Genomic DNA, 20,213 nt, shown 5'->3' with positions numbered 1-20,213 from the left:
CAATTCGTCTATTTCACTGACTCTCACACAAATCATGTCGTGTTTCTGACAACACGTCTCTCACACTCCTACACACTGATTACACACCGATCATATTCTGCTCCTCAAACCAAAATAAACTCCGACCGCAGCCAGACACGACGTCCGCCTGGCAAGTCAGTCAAGGCACTGTTTACATGGATTAACTCTTTTGAGAGACCTCATGTTGGTAAACTAGATTACATAAATAATCTACCTAATCTAGATTAGACAATGAAGCATTACCATAATGGCAGGGGGACGTGGGGGGGGGGCTGGGAGGGGGGCTGGCAAGGGAGCAGGATGTCACCCGCTCAGACGTCGAATGCTTACTGTGTCTTTTCAGAGGTGAAACAGAGAAATATATCCATCATGGAGGCTGCGTATAATAGGCAGATTGTCCCTGTACGAGCGCTGCTGATGGTAACGCTGGCCCCCTGCCTCCCTGCCTGCTCCTCACATGTTGCTCAGTGGTCAACAACATGTGGTGAATGGGAGGATTGTTAGTTAGTGTCCTGGGGTAATGACTACCATGTGGCCCAAAAAGGCCACACCTCCAAGCCCTTTTAAAACACGACCAGCCCCGCCAGGCACCGCTTTACTGGGCGCTCTTTTAGCCTCGCTGGCCCCCATGTAGTTACACCACAGGGGAGCTAATAAAGAAGCAGCTAGTTGATTTTTAAAGCAGTTTAGCCTCTTCATTTAGCCTCTTCATCAGCACGGTACCACTCAACAGCCTGCCTGCGTGTCATTATGTTTATGCCCTGCAAATTTCTCTAATCACTGAGCGATCGGGTCTGTCGAAGCAGTCGGAGCTCCAATAAGAAGACGTGGGCACCTTCATAGGATGCCATTAAATAAAGATGCTCTGTGGTTCAGCTCACACTGCTTATAAATATGGAGGGAGAACAGCGCATGCCAAAGGTAGTGGAGCTTTCCTGCGAAAAGCTCGGCTTTTCTGTGCAGAATAAAAAATGAAAGCCCGCCGAGTGCTGAATGGGTGGCCCACTTCAGGGCCTGTAAGGAAGGTGAGAATGGGCTTTTGATCATTCTGGGGGCTTGTCTCTACCAGAGCTAGAAACTGTGTGTGTGTGTGTGTGTGTGTGTGTGTGTGTGTGTGTGTGTGTGTGTGTGTGTGTGTGTGTGTGTGTGTGTGTGTGTGTGTGTGTGCGCGTGCGCGCGTGCGTGCGTGCGCGTGTTGTGGGGAAACAGAGATAGAGAAACCAGGCAGAATCAGTAATGAGATTCTGTATGTGTGTGGATGCCACTGCTTTTGCAAACACGTGCATGTTTGCTCCCCTGAGCCAGGAAGCTTTGAAGTTTTTCAAATGGGTCATTACAATTCTTCTCGGCAAAGTGAGGGAGAAGCTGAGGGAGGGAGGGTGAATAATCTGAAATATCTGTATGCCAAGGTCATGTGCGGTCACAGCCTGTGTAGAGGAAGTGACACATTATATACTATACAAAAAAGGGTCTCAAATATCTTATTGTAGATTTCCATTATTATTAGAATAAGTGGATAGATCAGAGGGAGAAAAAGCCCAAACCTTCCCCTCCAACTGCATTGACTACTACCCATTAATATGAAGCGTTTTTAGTAATTAAGACAGAGTATGGTTTCTTTCCACATGGAAAGCAAAGTAATTCCAAACTGACCAAACGGTTTCACAAGAGTTTGCATGCTGCTAAACTTTTTGTTGAGTCTAACTTGTTTTCGTCTCTCTTAAGGTGGGTGAGGGAGTTCTTAAATGAGGAGAACAAAGGTCTGGACGTGCTGGTGGAGTATCTTTCTTTTGCACAGTATGCCGTCACGTAAGTCACTACCAGCTCTTTCTCTCTATATCACCATAGTCTATATGCAGAAGTGACAAGCAAACAATGCTGCCATTCTGCAGTGCCGCTGATGCATCTCCACACAGCACCAGCACCACTGCGGCTGCTGCCTGGTTGTCAGAAACACTGAGTCACTCGGGGCTCATTGCTGACACATTGGCACTGTGTGTTCTACCAACCATAAGCTTCTATTCATAGATTGACGGTGTGATTATTAGTCAGTCACAAGGTCCCTGTTCAGGGCCAAAGAGCCACGCAGTTAAATTTTTAATTCACTCCCCTGTTTCACCATATGTTATTATGGTCTGTCCACATTATGAATGGTTAGCCGTAAAAGTGTGTTTACCCTCAGTACCGCTGCAGCAGCATTTAAAAGTCATGGAAATGGCCGGACTAAAAACTGGAATAGATCATGACAGGTATGCTGTAACTACCAGCTCTTTCCAAGGTGTCTGCCAAGTACAACACAACACGAGAGCTTTCGCTTACCTATTATGTCTAAACTAAAACCTCAAATTTTAGCTTTAGCACTGGAGTTGAGCACATTTTCACTTCTGCCAGCGATCATTAAGACCAGTTCCTGCCCAATATAGGTGATACAGTATACGGGACCTAGTACAGATATATCTGTATTTTTATATTTATATTTATATTTGATTATGTTGAGCTGCTGATGCACAGTAATATATACAAGTGTGTGTGTACTAGCTTGCTAACTGATGAGGCTTTAACCATGGTTGGTTATAGCAGTGTTGGTGATGTGCTGGTTAGCGTAGCATGTTATTATCTCATGTTCTCTTATTGTTCAGAATTAGTTTATTTGGTGAAGTTTGAAATATTTGTGTGATTCTTTCAATTTTCGGTTGCATCCACATGATTTATTACAATTCGCTAATTTGTTAGCTAAATTAATGTAATGTAATTTTGTCTTAGCTAGGCTAGTTTAGCTAGGCTGGTTAGCTTGATGGTGAAGTGCTTTGATGACTGACAAGGAAAGGCCTTTTGCAGGCACAATGTTATCCAGGTGTTAGCTCACTTTGGTGCCAAATATTTTACAGTGTCTGTCATTTTCAAACAATTTTCAGCTGTAAAATGTTCTGCCTCAGCCGTACATTCAGTAACCGCATTTTATCGATTCTTGAAAAATGTTCTATCTGAAACAAAAGAGGATTATGGGTTTTATTTTCATGGTGCGACAGGTTTGATGGAGACTGTGTGGAGAACAACCCAGAGGCTTTGATGGATAAGTCTAAGCCCTGGAGCCGCTCTATAGAAGACCTACATGGAGGAAGCACGCTGCCATCCCCCATCACTGGGAATGGCATCACACGCGCTGGGCGACATTCCACGTTACGGTACGATGCACGCAATCATTGATGGTTAACAAGATTCACCATTCACCATGTGGTTGATGTCATTTTTATCTTCCTGCAGCTAACTTTGACTTTCAGGGTGTGTTTTTCCCCCTTGTTGTCTTATTTTAAGCCAGAGCAATGTGGTTGTATTGTGATTATTTTGAGAAGTCACACATTTCACATGATGCCGCTGTAGCCCCTTCATGTGGTCATGAGGTCTGTAAGACTTTAAATGGCTTAAGACACACTTCTGCAGTAAGCGGCAAACTACCATTTGTCTAGATGTCACACTCAGGCTGATGTTGTTTATGATTATGACACACGATTGACAGCAATCTTTCATGTGACAGATGATACAGCAGAAGGCAAAGCTCTGTTTTATGGAGCAAATCTTTTTCTTCTTTTTTTTAATGTTTTGTTTTTATGAACACCAAACAGACCATTTTAACTCCATATCCTGCACACAGAGGATTTCACAGCAGTTAATTCATAAGCCCATGCTAATATAAGCACAAATCCCATTCAGTTGTGCATTATTTCTTTAATCCTCCCTGTCATTCCATTGATGTTTGCCCTTAGTTTTCATGCTAAGCACTAAAGATAATACACGTGGAATAAGTCAGTGTAGCATAGACAGAATGGACATGTTTTCACCCTTTTTCTCTCCTGTATAACAATAATTTCATTGGAAGGCTTTGGTGGGAATGTCCTGTGTTTGCAGCAGTTTCTTCTGCACGTTACATTTTGTAATATCCGACGATCCAGATGTCCCCTCGTGTCGTCTCTCGCGAGCATGTACACTGTGTGTAACAGGTCAGAGTGTCTTCACTGAGGCTAACTGTCTCTTCTGTTCTGTCCTGGTGTTCCTCCATAGTCATCTGCTCTTCTGTCTGCCAGTCTTCCACAGCAGGCAGGTTCACTTTGCAGGCTCACAGTGAGCTTTCAGCAGCCTTAACCCTGCATCCCTGCTCCCTCCCAAGACACACACACAATCCCCCTGCCTCATTGTACAATATACCTCCCTGCTAGCGCTGCCCAGTTTATTTGTCCCGCCGTCTGTGTCGGGGATGTGAATTATTTGTACTGCCAGCCTCCCCTCCTGCGCTTCAGACAGAATTCTCCTTTTCCTCGGAGCAAATAGGTTTTTCTGCACTCATTGTTCTTGCCTCTGTGCCTGTGTGCTGCTTGTGTGGCTCCCTAAATGCCATTCTGTGCAAAAGCTAGCCTAGTTTCTACAAAAGCTCTGTGAAAGCAAAGGCTTTTACTAGACTACAACCACTAATGATAGATTAGGTTGCCTCTGAAAGTCTTTGTATTTTGGATGCATTATCTGTGAGAGGTCACATCAATTATGAAGCATTTGCTCTCATCTGCAGTCGACAGTTTTCTAATTCTTAAGTGTCCATCATACAGAATCTTCGTCCCTTTACTGTGTTTGTTTTGCTTTAGATTAGTTTTTAATTGGAATGATGTAAGATCACTAAGGGTCAAACTAAGATTTGCGTGTCTTCCACATTCTGCCACCTTAAAGGACACCGAGCACACTGAGCTGTCCCAAGTGCTCTCAAATGCGACGGTATGTGTGACGAGCTAGAAATAAGTAGCTGTGTTAGACGTGTTTTATAGCCTGTAGTTATCGTTGTAGTGGTCAATGTTCTGTGGTGTTATGTAGAACACGCTCTGTTATTGTGGTCGTGCCCTTTTGAGAAAATGGGCACGATTATTATTCTTTTTTTGTATTCATGTCTTATCAACCGTTAAATCCTGGATGGCAGCAAACTTTGACAGCACCTCTCACTTCTCCTCTTCCTTCAGTTTCAGATATCTCGCCTGCTTTGAGTTGTATTCAATTTGGCTCTGAAATGTGACAAACAAATGAAGCAGGAAAAATTCTGTTTATCTCTGACTTGGAGAACATCATCCATGTCTTCACATGTTTTTAGAATAATCATTTTATTCCTTCTCTGGAGAGCTGATCGGAAATGAGAACCATATTACTGTGTTAATGGCTTCCCTCCACAGATTTCCTGCTTGTATTTGGGAGCCCCTTTCCCACGCTGCAGTGTCAGACCTGAGATCCCTGGAAAGCCTGTGTCTGCTCTTAGATGCAAAGTGTTGTGGTTACTCATTAGCCACCTGAACACTCGCACTCTATTTAGGCTTTCAAGGTGCAACTTTAAACTGTATCTATATATTTTTGCTTGTTCTCTGTTTGATTGGATTTAGTTTCCCGGTTCAGTCATTTGTTCTTCTCTGTAAAGCTCTTTGGATCAACTGTGTTGTGTTTGATGTGCTATGTACAGTTTAGTTGAGTCATTTTAGACAAGTCGAAGCAGATCAAGGTGTTACATTTTGCTGGTGTTAGGTAATCATTTATCATTAGTGCTTCTTAAGAAATATCGTTACTCATTTCCTCCTTTTTTGCCACTCCTCCGTTTGGGTGTTGATTAATCAGGAGAGGAAAACAAACCCAGATGAACTCCTTTAAGATTACTTTTGCTGCTACGTGAAGCGGATGGTGGAGTTCTTTCTCATAAATCTGCTGCTTTTATGTCAGCTAGTTTTGAACCACGTCCTGCTGAACATGTGTAGGATACTCAGATTCAAAGCACTCAGAGGCACATTTGTTTTCAAGCTTATTTCCATGCAAACTTTCCTAATTAAAGAATAGTTCTTTACTATATTTGTCCTAAAACCATCTCGCCTTTTTTAGACAAACACACCACTCTGTGACTCACAGAGCAGTCACACCTTTAGACATGTGAGCTGACACGAATCGGCGTGTCTATCAGTAGCCTGGAGACACATTTTTCTCCAGAACTCGGGCTGGTAATTGAACCTCGTGACAAAAGTCTGAAAATAAACCGTTTTGCTCTGACTGGCTCTGCATATTATTCAGTAATACAGCTGCTCCAGCATTTCTCATTTTATCGTGAGAGCTGCACCAGGAGGAGAGGCCTTGTTTTTGTCCACATAAAGCTGCACAATCACTGGGCTGCATGCAAATGACTGGCTTCTATTGTGTTAGCTGTAAGTGATATCTTTGTGAAGGACATAAAATAAAACAATTGAAAGGGGGCATCCTGTGGCCCATGGCAGGGCTGTAGATTATGTGGTCTTTTGTGCGTGTTAATGTAAGGTGGCGTGGCAGTTTAATAACCTCCCTGTGTGGAGGAGGTGGTGTGTGATGGAGGCAAATGCTTTCTTATTTATCCAGTGCGCTTGTGTTTGCGTTCAGACGCTCACAGACTCATCCACATCTCATCTGTATTGTTGTTTCTGTCATTTGTTTTAGTTGCAACACACTGCCGAGTCGGAGAACTCTGAAAAACTCCAGACTGGTCTGCAAGAAAGAAGATGTCCATGTCTGCATCATGTGCCTGCGTGCTATCATGAACTACCAGGTCAGCCCTCTGCACTCCCCACAGGGCGTCCACACAGACCGCATGTCCCTCCAGAATAAAGCTCACTTATCTCACTGAAGCCAATTTGTTCCACCGCTGGTTCTCCATGTTTCATTTATTATACAGAGGAACGTACGTCTTGCTTATTCTGTGGGTCCTCTTCTCTGTTAATTAGCTTATTTGTCTCTGTCTTATTCCCTCTTGTTTGTTTTTCGTCTTCCAGTATGGCTTCAACATGGTCATGTCACACCCACATGCTGTGAATGAAATTGCACTAAGTCTCAACAATAAAAATCCAAGGTAAGTTAAACCAAAATGTTGAAATGACTTAAAGATAAACATTTAAGGGACTAAAAGCATTATGTGTTTTTTACATGAATACCTGAGTGTTTTTATATAGCTCTTTGCTCATACAGAAATATCATAAGAGATTTGTTACATTTGGAGCTGAAAACATCCAGATATTTTACCAACAAAGACCCAAATCCATAATGGAACATTCAGAGTCCAACATTAGCCTCAGTGCACCTGCACCGTCTGGTCCAGAGTGAGTGTCTTTGTGGCTCAGGGGCACATTCATCCCAACAGCGGGGTCAGGGCACCGCCGGCACACTCCGCTGCAGTGGCAGCTGCTTACGGAAACAGCCAGCAGAAGGACTCTCCTCTGTGTGTTTATGTTTGTGTGTGTGTGTGTGTGTGTGTGTGTGTGTGTGTGTGTGTGTGTGTGTGGGTGTGGGTGGGTGTGTGTGTTTTCACTTCATGCCCTGAGGCTCGTGGATTTCCTCAAAAGTGGATGTGAAACTACTTCACATCACCTGTCACATATCATCTCAAACAGACAGAGAAATCCTGCATGGATGAACTGGAGAGTGGGCGCATGCACACACACGCGCACGCGCACACACACACACATAGGGATTAGGCCTGAAGCATTCATTTTTGATACCTGCCTTTTAATCCAGTGGATCAGATGAAAATGTGGAGCCTTTTTGTTTTTTCTTCCTCTCAGGTTGTGACATAACATATTTTCAATGAGTTATTTAAGGCAGACCTCACGTCCTCAATATGTCAACATAATGCATTTTTACAAAGTTTTGTTACTTTTAAAACAACTTAAAAATATATTAATTGTAATAAATACTGTAATCGATCCACTCCACACAGAGGTTTCAGCACTGGCAGGATGTTAAATTACACTGTTTTCCACTTTGTTTGCTCCATGTTTAAGTACAGGTTTGCCGCAGCGCTGGCGCTTGTCATTTACCAACCATTCCTGCGTTTATTTTCTCCTTGTTTTGCAGAACTAAAGCCCTGGTCCTGGAGCTCCTGGCGGCAGTTTGTCTCGTGAGAGGAGGCCATGAAATTATTCTCTCTGCGTTCGACAACTTTAAGGAGGTACAAGCTGCACGTAGAGAGGAAGTGAGGTCTGAGGAGACGAATATGTCATTACATTTCGCCTGTGCCGTTTAAAACGGTGACTCAGCCCTGGAGGAATGCTCCCCAGGCAGGCGTGAGACCAGCAGATTTCTCATTCCTGCACAGAGGATAGCATCTAGGAATTCTTTTGTCCGCAGATTAAAGACAGCGGTTTAGCTGCATTACACAGGAGGACTCGTTCGACATCCAGTGAAAACTGTTACGTGTGTGTCAACAGGATTTGGCAGACACATCAAAGCTCAGAATAGCAGAGAGAAAGATGTACCAGACAGCCTTGCCTGACCCTTGCCTGTCGGGATGAAGTATTCTGGCTGCTGGAGAAAAGAGTGGGAGGTTTATGATGGAGTGGGCGCTAACAGCCGCTCCATTTTGTAGCATACAGCCCGCAAAAATGGGCTGACTGCAGTTAATGCAATATTTACACCCCTGAATGAAATATTGAGTGTTGCTCTCAGTGGCATTAGTGGGAGAATATAAGGCTTTGAGAAAATGTAGCTCGTCTAATGAGATGAAGGTTAGTGTCATAATAGCGTAGGCAGATGGAAGCATTTGAGGACACATTTCTGTATCTTTTTTTTTTTGCAGATTTGGTTGTTTATGTCCCCCCTTCAGTTAAAAAGCAACACTCTCAAACGTAATGTCATCAGATCTAGTTTGATAAGTGACTCTGACATCCCAGGTTTGATGGAGGGGCTGCAGGCTGAGACTTGAAAACATTATTCAGAGGTTTTTGGATACAGACGCCCCTCCTCTTTCTCCCTCTCCTCCTCCTCAATTCTTTATCATGCTCCATCTCACTCATTGCCCTCCAGATGAACCGTCTGAACTGCAGAGCATCTCTTTCTCTCTGCTCCTTTCTGTCTGTCTCCCAAATTCTAGTTCAAATGTGCTTCATTGGCAGGACAAAAGATTCCAGTATATGTGGTAAAAGTTGTACCACAAGCCATATTAAACAGTGTACATAATCAGACAGCTTTATAGAAAATTGAAGAATGAGAATGATTATTTCTCTGAAATCAGCTCAGAATCTCTGAGGTTACGGCAGTCTGTGATGTATTTAGCAGCTTAAATCATTCATCCTCTCTTTGAGAGAGAGCATTTATTTCTTCTGTCGCCGTGCAAGGGCAGCACAGAAATTAAAGCTTAAATCAGAAAAGTTCTTGTCTGAGGCAGCATATTTCATGGTATTTGTGAATTATGAGTCTGTGCTTTCACCTCTGCATCAATCACTGGGGGTTGCTTTCTATGTCTAGACTCCGATAAATACAATAAATGAGATGTGGTTTGTTTTGCAGGTGTGTATGGAGACGCAGCGGTTTGAGAGGCTAATGGAGTATTTCAAGAACGAGGACAACAACATCGACTTCATGGTATGTTCACGCACACACTCCTAATGGCTTATTGATTGCACTGCAATCCCTCGAAAATCCTACGTCGCCTGACAAACCGCACACGGCTTATGGAGGTCTGAGCCGAAGAAGCTGTGAACGAATGCTGTTTCTTCATTATCGCTGTAAGATGTTTAGAGGCAGCGATTAGGACTAAATGTAATCTCTGGGTTAGACAGGTGCACAGGGATGTCCAGTTGTGATGAAATAAAAGCTCGAATCACAGTGTCAGCTGCTCAGCGAGAAGGAGATTTTGTATATTTTGAACACTGCTGCAGGTGTCCTCAGATGTTTGTCCAAAGTCAGAAATAACCCAAGGAAGATAACAATTTTGCTTCCAGTTCGATACACACTCACAGGGCTATCAGTCTCTGTGCGAGCCCTCTAATTTTTCTCATCACGGCACAAACTACAGATGTGTGGTGCAGTGCGTGGAGGATTGAGCCCTCAGCGAGGAACCCTTGCCAAGTCTGTCATTTCCAGGCCGAGTGGTGCTAATTACCCTGGCAGATAAGAATAAAAGACACTGTGAAGAAAGTGCCAATTTAGACATGATTTTATTCAGTGTGTGTCCATCTGAGTGACTTTAGTAGATGTGAGGCAAGTACTGTATGTGTGTGTGCGATTGAGTGAAAACCAACAGATGCTGTGTTTGAATAGGCCTTCAATAGGACTTCTGTCACAAGTCCGCCAGCAGTCCCTCGGTAGGCTTTCATGTGACTAAAGCAACAGACTCTGTTGAAGCTGCCATGTTGCACCGAGACAACTGAGCTTCTTATCGGAAGTTCATTAAGGCAGTGTCAGGATGAGAAGAAGTGTGTGTATGTACAATACACACTGTGCGGAGACCCTCCTGATCTGTTTATGCAGGCTCCCGCAAGTCAGCCGATGCAGTTGAAGTGGTTGATTTTGTTTGTTTGTTTTTTCAGATCCTTTTTTAATCTGCCAGATAAACTGGATCTGCCCACAAAGCAGGCACAATAATGAGCGTTTATACACACACACTTTCAGTGGATGTCAAATGAAAAGGAAATAGATGTGATAATGAGCATTAAGCCATTTCACAGAAGTAACAGCTGCTGTGTAAATAGATTTTTAGCTTCATTCATTTGGATCTCATGACCATGTAATTTTTATTAACAAATCCTCCTTTATTAACTGTATTTCTCCTGTTTTTTATTCCCCAGGTGGCCTGTATGCAGTTCATCAATATAGTCGTGCACTCTGTGGAGGACATGAACTTCAGAGTTCATTTGCAGTTCGACTTCACCAAGCTGTGTCTGGACGACTACTTAGATGTGAGTTGAGACATAATGGTGCAGGACAAATGGACAGAATCTTATTAGTCCAGAGCTTAGGTTGTCACTATGGCACCCTTGAGACAGAGAAGCAGTCAATAAAGGCTTTTCTCTCAGAAAAAAACTGGTCAGTTTAGTAAATCCTCGTGTCCTCCCCCGCTACGTAGGTGAGATCAATGCTGGCCTCGGAGGAAGAGATGTCAGCCATGAAACATAAGATATCTCCCTAACTACCTTGTTCTTATCATCATAATATCTCCCTCTTAATGTGTGCATGTTATCCAGAAACTAAAGCATACAGAGAGCGATAAGCTGCAGGTCCAGATCCAGGCCTACTTGGATAATGTGTTTGATGTGGGAGCCCTTCTGGAGGATGCAGAGACCAAAAACGCTGCCCTGGAGCGCGTGGAGGAGCTGGAGGAGAACATGTCACATGTGAGTATGATCCATGGTTGATTTTACTCTCTGAAAATGCTCAAAAGTGACTCCGCGGTCTCATTGCTCTTCTGTCGCTGCGGGTTAATGTCCAGCATGTTCGCATGGTGATGGCACAGAGACTTGATAGGGTGCATGGCAGTCTGTTTGAAGCTCTGTCACAGTTACTTATTATCACACAGTACCATCTCGTGGGGAGTGGGACTTACTATGATCTCATGCTCTTAACTGTCAGCCACCGTAAAACGACACATTTTATATGGACACACACACACTCTTCTTGCAGCATTAATAACTTTTAAGGCCTCACAATTAGTTTTAATCCAGACAAATATGAACGTTAATTGTCCCACATCAGTGCCCTGCTGGATCTCTTTGTTGACATATTGAGTTGGATGTTGTCATTGCAATGAGTTCATGTTAACATGTGACCCTTTTCCACCTGGCTGTTGCTCTTATAGATGACGGAGAAGCTGCAGGACATGGAGAACGAGGCCATGTCCAAGATCGTGGAGCTGGAGAAGCAGCTGATGCAAAGGAACAAGGACCTTGAATCAATCAGGGTCAGATTCCAGCTCTGACATTCAGATTCACCTTTTAATGTGTCACATAAGAACTCATATTACCCACTACAGTACAAATAGAAAGGCAATATTTATGCATCTTATGCACCCACACATGGCATAACATATTTACATTGTATCATCATTTTCCAGTAAATTGCTTTTAAATCAGGACATTGGATTATTTTTTTTTTTGCCAGCAAAGCTCCCTATGAACTCCACGTTTCCTCAAGTTTTTTACCAATCTGTCCTTGTCCCTCTCCCACACAGGAAGTCTACAAAGACACCAACTCGCAGGTACACTCGCTGCGGCAGATGTTGAAGGAGAAGGACGAGGCCATCCAGCGACAGAGTAACCTGGAGAAGAAGATCCACGAACTGGAGAAACAAGGCACCATCAAGATCCACAAGAAGGGAGACGGAGACATCTCTATCCTGCCCTCGCCTCCCTGCGGCGTGGAGGGCTTGCCAGGTGCTGTGATTGGAGGAAATGGTGCAGTTGTCAGTCCAAATCATGTAGGAGTCGTAGCGGGAACGCCCACTCCTCCACCACCGCCTCCTCCACCCCCTCCACTGCCAGTGAACGGCATGTGTAAGTTTAATATTAGTCCACTTTATCAGCATATAAACTGTTATTCACAAATTTTTCAGTAGTTAATTTTATATCATTTTAAAGTGAAACTTTACAGTTGCTGAACCCTCCATTAGTGAGACTTTCTAAACGTCAGGATCAGAGATGTACAAATTGTGCAACACTTGCTGCCGCCTCTATTTTTGTTTACCGTCTTTCCCTTCTCCCAGTGTCAAATGGACCATCATCGGCCATTCCTGCTGCAGCTGCTCCCCCACCACCACCGCCTCCTCCTCCACCTCCGCCTCCTCCCCCAGGGCCGGCCTCAGAGATCTCAGCACATCTGCCTCCTCCTCCTCCTCCTGCAGCCCCCCCACTGCCCGGCTGTGGGACACCCACTGTCATCATGAACTCTGGGTTAGCAGGTAAGGTCATTTAAGGGGAAAATTCTTTTTTCGGTACGACAGATAATCATACTACCAGTAGCTCCAGCTGCAGCTTTGCTTCCCCTGTCAAGCTATAAGGAAATCTAGCTGTATTCCAACTACTTAACAAACTTTAAACGTTAATGCCACCTTAACACTTCCTGCAGCTGCTTCATGGTAAAAGCCTTACACTGACTGGAATGTGCTGAAAGTGTACTTGAGTTAAGAAATGCTGCTTGGAAGGCTTTTACTGTGAAGCAGTTGTATGCATACAGATGCCACTGATTGGCTATGCCTTGTTGCTCAATTAAGATAAATCTAAATCTGTATTTGTTGTTAGCCACAACTTGCATTCAAGAGTTCATTGTTTGGTGCACCAGAACAGTACGGTAAAGATAGATGGAATATTATAATCTAATGTAACAACAAAGCTATTAATTTTCAGTGGATGAAACTATATATCTTGTCAAATTATGCAATTTATATACGCTTAAAGACAGTTTGAACTAAGCTTTCGAAATCTAACCTATCAAACTTACTGTCAGGCAAGCTCCTGCGCAGATGAGTGCTGGTAAGGCGGGGTACTCGTGACTCGGTGAATCAGACTTTTCTGTAAGCAGACCAGCCTGTTCTGTAATGTATGTAGATGAGGGTGCACATTCCTTAGTATGCCCTTATTTATTTCAACTGCACAAAGCAACAGGCCTTTGTTTGGAGCAGGCTTGTATTAGAAAGCACGTGTTTATTTCTGATACCTTTTGATTTCCTATGAGTAATTGGTCATGTTTTAATACAAAGCCTCATTTTGATCCAGTTCCGTTTGCCCTATTAAAGTTACTGCTGTTAATTCAATCTAAACACTTTCTGTATCTTGAGATCCTTTACTCTACCAGGTGTGTTTGGGATGTGCATGTGTAAGCTTTCTCACTAACTCTTGCCAATTTCTTAATGATTTGTCTTTGGATTGTTTCTTTTTCTGCCAACCAGAGGGACCCATCAAACTTTTCTGTAGGTTCCGCTTGTCTTGTTTGGTGTTTTGTCCCTCACTGTTCCCTTCCTTTATCACATGTTTTGAAAATGGTATTTTCAGTCTCAGACTCCCAGTAGAAATTCAGGAACGCCTCCCATTTGGTAACTTGAAGCCTCTTCAAAATAGTTCATAATTGTGTCTTCTTTTTTCAAACGCATTTTCTGTTTTTTAGTTCTTTCTAACAAACATGAGCTTGACAAATATATAAAACCACATTTTCCAAAAAGATGACTTTTTGTGTTGTTTCTATCATTCAGTTCTTTCTCTCAGAGTAAGATTTGATTTTAAACAAGAAAATACCATATTTCAAAATTCTGCATGGTTTACCTTCACACTTTACTGTAGTTTTGTTATTGTGTGTGTGTGTGTATGTGTGTTTTTGTATGAATTAAGTACCGCCACATCTCAAAGTGTTGGTTGCATGCTGAGACACAACGACCTGCTGCAGCAGGCAGAAGATAGAACGTGATAGGCATGAAGCAGAGCTGGAACGACAGCCTTATCTTTGTGTCACCGCCTCAGTCAATCAGCTCATGTGGCCACAAATAGCCATAATCTGTCAGGTAAATAGTTTGTCAGCGAGCCAGCCAGGGCATACCCTTTGGCATTACCACTCTGCCAGAAGCTGACAGGCTCACTCTGCTTGAAGTATCTCCAAGTGTACTTTTGGTTTCAAATCAATATTGTCATCAACATGAAGTAGGATTGTATGTTTTTAGAGTCACATCCATGTGTGTCACCAATCCCAGATACCTGTCTACCCTTTGACCTGCACGTGTGTGAATGTGCGTGTGCGTGCGTGTACTCTGATAGCAGATGAGGGTGCTGTGCTAATTCTTCTGTATCCTGTGTAGCTGTTAAGATCAAGAAACCCATCAAGACTAAGTTCCGCATGCCTGTCTTCAACTGGGTCGCCCTGAAACCAAACCAGATCAACGGGACTGTCTTCAATGAGATTGATGATGAGAGGATACTCGAGGTAGGAGTTCTCTCTGTTACAAGTCTATTTCTGGCCTCATTTCTACGATAACAGAACATGAACATGTTATGTGTTGCCACCTTTAAGGACCTGAACGTGGATGAGTTTGAGGAGATGTTTAAGACGAAGGCCCAGGGCCCGGCAATTGACCTCACCATGAGCAAGCAGAAGGTCATCCAGAAGGGGCCCAACAAGGTGACGCTACTGGACTCCAACAGAGCGAAGAATCTGGCCATCACACTGAGGAAAGTGGGCAAGACTCCTGAGGAGATCTGCAAGGCCATTCAGATGTAAGCTCCTTCAAAATACAGCAAAAGACCCAAATTCCATGTTTTGATGTCCTTTATTTTCACATCCTATTGTTTGAAGACAGTAAGCATATGTTATCAAATGTTCTGTGTCTTTTGCTCTACCCTTCCCGTCTCTCAGCTTTGACCTACGAACTCTGCCGGTGGACTTTGTGGAGTGTCTGATGCGCTTCCAGCCCACAGAGAACGAGATCAAAATCCTGCGGCAGTTTGAGAAGGAGCGCAAACCGCTGGAGAGCCTGACGGACGAGGACCGCTTCATGATGCAGTTCAGTAAAATCGAGCGGCTCATGCAGAAGATGACCATCATGGCGTTCATCGGAAACTTCTGTGAGAGCGTGCAGATGCTCACACCGGTGAGAAGCAGGATGTCTTTTTGTGTGGGACGTTATATGTGAAGTCATGTGCTGTTACGGCCACAGAGAGTGACTATACTCGCTAAAAACCTTCTCATGTCGTCCTGACTGTTAGCAACTTCACGCCGTCATCGCTGCGTCTGTGTCCATCAAGTCATCACAGAAGCTAAAGAAAATCCTGGAGGTATTTGAATCATGTGCATCTCAATTGAACATGATTTTAAATGAATGCATGGTTTCCTTTCTCACGTTCTTTCTTGTCGGTCAGATTATCTTGGCTCTCGGAAACTACATGAACAGCAGCAAAAGAGGAGCAGTGTACGGATTCAAGCTGCAGAGTTTAGACTTGGCAAGTTTCCTCTTTCTGCCTTCAAAGCCTTCCACTTTTTTGTTCTGAATGTTTTGTGGAGTTTTGAGTTTTGTCTTTGAATTTCCTTACAGCTACTTGATACCAAGTCAACAGACCGTAAGCTAACGCTGTTACACTACATAGCCAATGTAGTAAAGGAGAAATACACGCAAGTTTCCGTCTTCTACAACGAGCTGCATTATGTGGAGAAAGCTGCAGCAGGTGAGTCGTACAGATCAGATGTGCATGGTGCCGCGCATTCTTGTTTGACTTTTTATCATTCAGCGACTGGTTCGCAGTTACTCACACTGCTGCTCCGGTTCACAGTGTCGTTAGAGAACGTCCTGCTGGATGTTAAGGAGCTGAACAGAGGCATGGAGCTGACCAAAAGAGAGTACAGCATGCACGGCCACAATACCATGCTCAAAGACTTCATCGCGCACAATGAGAGCAAGCTGAAGAAGCTGCAGGATGACGCCAAGATTGCACAGGTGACATGAGCACACCTTGCAGTGTAATCTGCCTGTTTTTTGTATTTTTGTAACTCTGCTGAAGCTGACAGGGTTGCACATGAAGTCTTCTCAACGTTTTGTCTTTTAAAGGATGCCTTTGACGAGGCGGTGAAGTTCTTCGGGGAGAACTCCAAAACAACGCCACCCTCCGTCTTCTTCCCTGTGTTTGTGCGATTTGTTAAGGCGTACAGGGTGAGTTGGACAATTATCTCAAACACAATCGCACAAAAGAGTGTTGCATTTCTATAATGATGGAGTGTCTAAAGAGAGGAACTAAATTGATGCGGCAGAACCAGAGTTATTGTCTCGTAGTTACATTTTCAGTTTGCAACCGCGTGCACATGACATGTATGTGTGATCTCAGCAAGCTGAGGAGGACAACGAGCAGAGGAAGAGACAGGAGCAGATTCTGATGGAGAAACTTCTGGAACAGGAGGCCATGATGGAGGAAGACCAGAAGGTAAGTGGCTCGCCTTTCCCGACTCTCATCCCCTCCCTCTCTGCACTCTCCCCCCTGCTTTCTAGGGCAGGAGGCTACAGTGGATCACAGCGACCAGAAGGTAAGCCGGTCCCACTTCCTCCCCTTCCGCTTCACCCTCCAGACTCTTGATCACAGGATTAGTTTTGCGACGACCGCCCGCCTGCCGGGTGTAGTTCTCTCTGGCTCTGCAGTCTGACACCCTGCTGAGCCACATCACATCGGCTCAGGATCAGCGGTTATACTTCCTAAATGGTCCAATTAGCTCACACATGCACACAGTGCTGGTGGGAGAATCCTTTGTGGATTGTACTCATGACTGAGAGTAAGATTATTAATAGAAGTGATGATGACTCACTGTGTGTGTGTGTGTGTGTGTGTGTGTGTGTGTGTGTGTGTGTGTGTGTGTGTGTGTGTGTGTGTGTGTGTGTGTGTGTGTGTGTGTGTGTGTGTGTGTGTCCTCCTCAGTCTCCGTCTCATAAGAATAAGCGGCAGCAGCAAGAGCTGATCCAGGAGCTCAGGAGGAAACAGGTGAAAGACAGCCGCCACGTCTACGAAGGCAAAGACGGCGCGATTGAGGACATCATCACGGGTAACGTCACCAGGGCCTCGTTGCAGTCTCTGACCACACACACACACACAGGGCGCTCTGCATGAAGGTCCTCTCCGGTGCTGTATATTCAGTCATTAACAAAGGGATTCTAAACCAACTAACACAATGACTTTGGCTCTTTCAAAATTCAGCTGTCAGATGTTTGAGAACCAAAGGTATAATAACCTAATGAGTGCAAACATGCACTGACAGCTCAGCTAATCCAGCGACATCCAGCTCAGATGTGTCTGATGATCATTGCTTATCTTATCTGCTTTGTCATTGCTTTGTAACACCATCTGTATGTAGACAGGGCCGGGCTGTGACTAGCTCCTAGAATATTAATTAATCTGAAGGGATCAAATAGATCTTCTGTTTGCTTCTGTTTGAAGGGCAATGAGACTGAACACAGGCAGTGGTGGAATTTAACATTTTAAAAACAATGTGGAGGAACTTATACTTACATATTATATCATAATACGTCCTTTTTATGCTACTTTATACAGCTTTTTCACTACATTTCATTCTCAGATATTGACTTATCACTCCACAACATACATATATTTTGCCTCTATAGTTACACTGCATTAACAATCCAATAATAAATATTAAGTTTTAATATAAGACATGCTTTTTACCCCTCAATAACATTTTGTTGTTAAAACTTCTGTACTTCTTCCACCACTAGCCACAGGAATATAAATGTGCCTCAAGTGTTAAAGATGTGAAATTCAGATTGAGTCAATAGTCAAAGTAGGAACCCTGGAGTAATGACAGTATTTTTCAGGCCCTTCAGAAGCTTCAGCTGCTAGAATTCGCTCTCAGACACACTTTAAAGACGTTTTCCCCTCCTGATGCTGTTGATGGGTATTTGCTTAGTGCTAACCAGTGCTAAACCCCTGTAGGAGTCTGCTTTTCTTATGCTGTGTTTGTCTTGTCTTGTCCTGGCTGTTGTCCTTGTTGTTCTCAATGCAGTGCTGAAGACAGTGCCCTTTACCGCCCGCACAGCCAAGCGCGGCTCTCGGTTCTTCTGCGAGCCCGCCCTCAATGAGGAGTACCATTACTAAGCTTATAGAACTGTCTCTCCTCTCTAAGGTTGCTGGAACAAAACGTTCTCCTCTTCACGCCTTCCTCTCCTCCCACCTCGCATGCTTCGTCCCCCCCCCCCCCCCCCCCCGTTTTGACCGCCCCACTTGACTGTCACACCTCAGATCTGAGATGCACACACACGTCTGAGCGATTGTGTTTGTGTGCGTGTTCACCTGTTTTCTCCCCACCCAGAGCATGACTTGGTGTCGGGGGTAACTGGTTTTCTCTGCCCACCTGCATGAAGTGTGACACCCCCATTTATCATCATTATTTTATCAATCATGGCAAACCATAATGTCACAGAGGACACCGCCCCCAAGGTCATACTCTTATCTGTACTGACAGGAGATTAAAATTGGTGAAGAGTGCACTTTTTCTCATCAAGTAACGGAGCAGAAAGTTAAGCCGCGAGCTGCCATCTAGTGGTGACAAACAGAAAACAAATACTGACTTAAGAATCGAGTAGTTTTCACTCACCATCTACATGGCAGGTATGACTGAAGTCATGATTGTGTAAGCGCCTGTGGCATTATAACTTGCTTTTCTGTGTGTTTCAACCAATGTTTTAATGTGTGTTTATTATCACGTATCATCCCTGCTGCTGATGCATCTTCTTGCATGCAGATTGCTTCATCCCTGCTCTGCCGGTTAGCGCGTGTGCTGTGCTTGCTCACCTCTCTGACAGATGACTTCCTGTGGTCTGGCAGGCTCACTAATATTCTGCATGATGTCTTCATATAATCATTTGCAGTCTGTCATTGCAGCTGCATTCTGTGTGTGCTACTAATACGCAACCAGGTGTTTTCACTGAATTTCTGTGCATGTTTTGTGGTGCTTAACTCATTGGTAATCAGTGCTTCCCTGGCTGCATGCATGCTTTGCTTGGTTTTTGGTCAAGATGCTGTTGAACGTAACAATCCTGCTGTGTCCTGGAACCACAATTGTTCATTTTAGTTCACATTTGCTCTGTACTGGACTTTGAAACGGGCTCTTCTTCCGTCCTGCTGGTAGCCACTCCGCAAAGCAGACTGGGTTTATAAGACAGAAAAAAAAAGAAGCTGCAGAAGCTTTGATCCTCCACTCCATCCTCCTTCCTGCCATTTGAACCAGTTAACCTCCTCCAGCTCTGTCCCCTCTCATGCCTTTACCCTACTCTGGCCTTTCCCCCATGCGGCCTGCTGCTACTTTGCTTTGCAGCGCTCTCTTTGCAAAGCTAGTATGAATATGCTGGGCTGACATGTTCTGGTCGGCCTCCTCCTCCTCCATTTTTAACCTTCATTTTGTCTTCTCTTCATCTAGCCCTAAAGAAGAATAATATTACTAAATTTCCCAATGTCTACTCGAGGGTAAGGAACTCCTCCAGTAGCACCCCTGTAGTGGTGGATGTGTCCCAAACCTGGCAAGCATCTCTTTTTTACCTCCCTTCCTGTTTTTCTGTCTTCTCATATAGAGTCCACTCAGCACTGACCTACCTCTCCCTCTGTTTTCATCATTATTTAACCTTCATGACAGTGAAATCTGATTTAAAAAAAATAGTCCTTTCAGTAGTTTATTCATCCTTTTTATGGAGAAGATGCATCTGTTTGACACGATGCATGGAAGTCAAAACTGTGTGGCCTGTCTCAGTCGTAACACCCAGAGACAGCTGACCCGCGAGGCTTTTTTTTCCTGTGTAGAACTCATGCTGCTTTGAAAGACAGGCTGCCAGCACTCTGAGCATGTGGGCTCATCAGAAACACCCTGACAAGTTGACTGACAGCTCTTTTATTCACCCTCCCCCCAATCCAATCCCT

The 20,213-nt window shown here is 44.1% G+C and overlaps 1 protein-coding gene across 10 annotated transcripts in view; it reads left to right on the top strand.

Moving 5' to 3' along the window:
* The window catches only part of fmnl2a (formin-like 2a), a 50,127-nt gene that overhangs the window by 27,906 nt on the left and 2,008 nt on the right, over positions 1–20,213 (top strand). The window contains exons 5-29 of one of the 10 annotated variants that reach the window (XM_070976687.1): positions 1,747–1,830; positions 3,051–3,206; positions 4,081–4,116; positions 4,738–4,782; positions 6,502–6,610; positions 6,834–6,910; positions 7,912–8,005; positions 9,343–9,417; positions 10,623–10,733; positions 11,019–11,168; positions 11,630–11,731; positions 12,002–12,323; positions 12,533–12,727; positions 13,715–13,735; positions 14,612–14,736; positions 14,824–15,026; positions 15,166–15,400; positions 15,516–15,584; positions 15,669–15,749; positions 15,842–15,971; positions 16,077–16,240; positions 16,352–16,453; positions 16,626–16,721; positions 17,208–17,331; positions 18,307–18,426. In XM_070976687.1, the coding sequence (XP_070832788.1) occupies positions 1,747–1,830; positions 3,051–3,206; positions 4,081–4,116; positions 4,738–4,782; positions 6,502–6,610; positions 6,834–6,910; positions 7,912–8,005; positions 9,343–9,417; positions 10,623–10,733; positions 11,019–11,168; positions 11,630–11,731; positions 12,002–12,323; positions 12,533–12,727; positions 13,715–13,735; positions 14,612–14,736; positions 14,824–15,026; positions 15,166–15,400; positions 15,516–15,584; positions 15,669–15,749; positions 15,842–15,971; positions 16,077–16,240; positions 16,352–16,453; positions 16,626–16,721; positions 17,208–17,331; positions 18,307–18,398 (2,998 nt within the window). In that variant the 3' untranslated portion in view covers positions 18,399–18,426. Of the gene's footprint in view, positions 1–1,746; positions 1,831–3,050; positions 3,207–4,080; positions 4,117–4,737; positions 4,783–6,501; positions 6,611–6,833; positions 6,911–7,911; positions 8,006–9,342; positions 9,418–10,622; positions 10,734–11,018; positions 11,169–11,629; positions 11,732–12,001; positions 12,324–12,532; positions 12,728–13,714; positions 13,736–14,611; positions 14,737–14,823; positions 15,027–15,165; positions 15,401–15,515; positions 15,585–15,668; positions 15,750–15,841; positions 15,972–16,076; positions 16,241–16,351; positions 16,454–16,625; positions 16,722–17,207; positions 17,332–18,306; positions 18,427–19,719; positions 20,179–20,213 lie in introns of those variants that run through there. The other 9 variants (XM_070976688.1, XM_070976681.1, XM_070976686.1 and 6 more) reach the window with 9 other exon arrangements.

The sequence above is a fragment of the Chaetodon trifascialis genome, chromosome 12, assembly GCF_039877785.1.
Source record: "Chaetodon trifascialis isolate fChaTrf1 chromosome 12, fChaTrf1.hap1, whole genome shotgun sequence".
Lineage (NCBI taxonomy): Eukaryota > Metazoa > Chordata > Actinopteri > Chaetodontiformes > Chaetodontidae > Chaetodon > Chaetodon trifascialis.
This window is presented reverse-complemented; position numbering and strand designations above follow the sequence as displayed.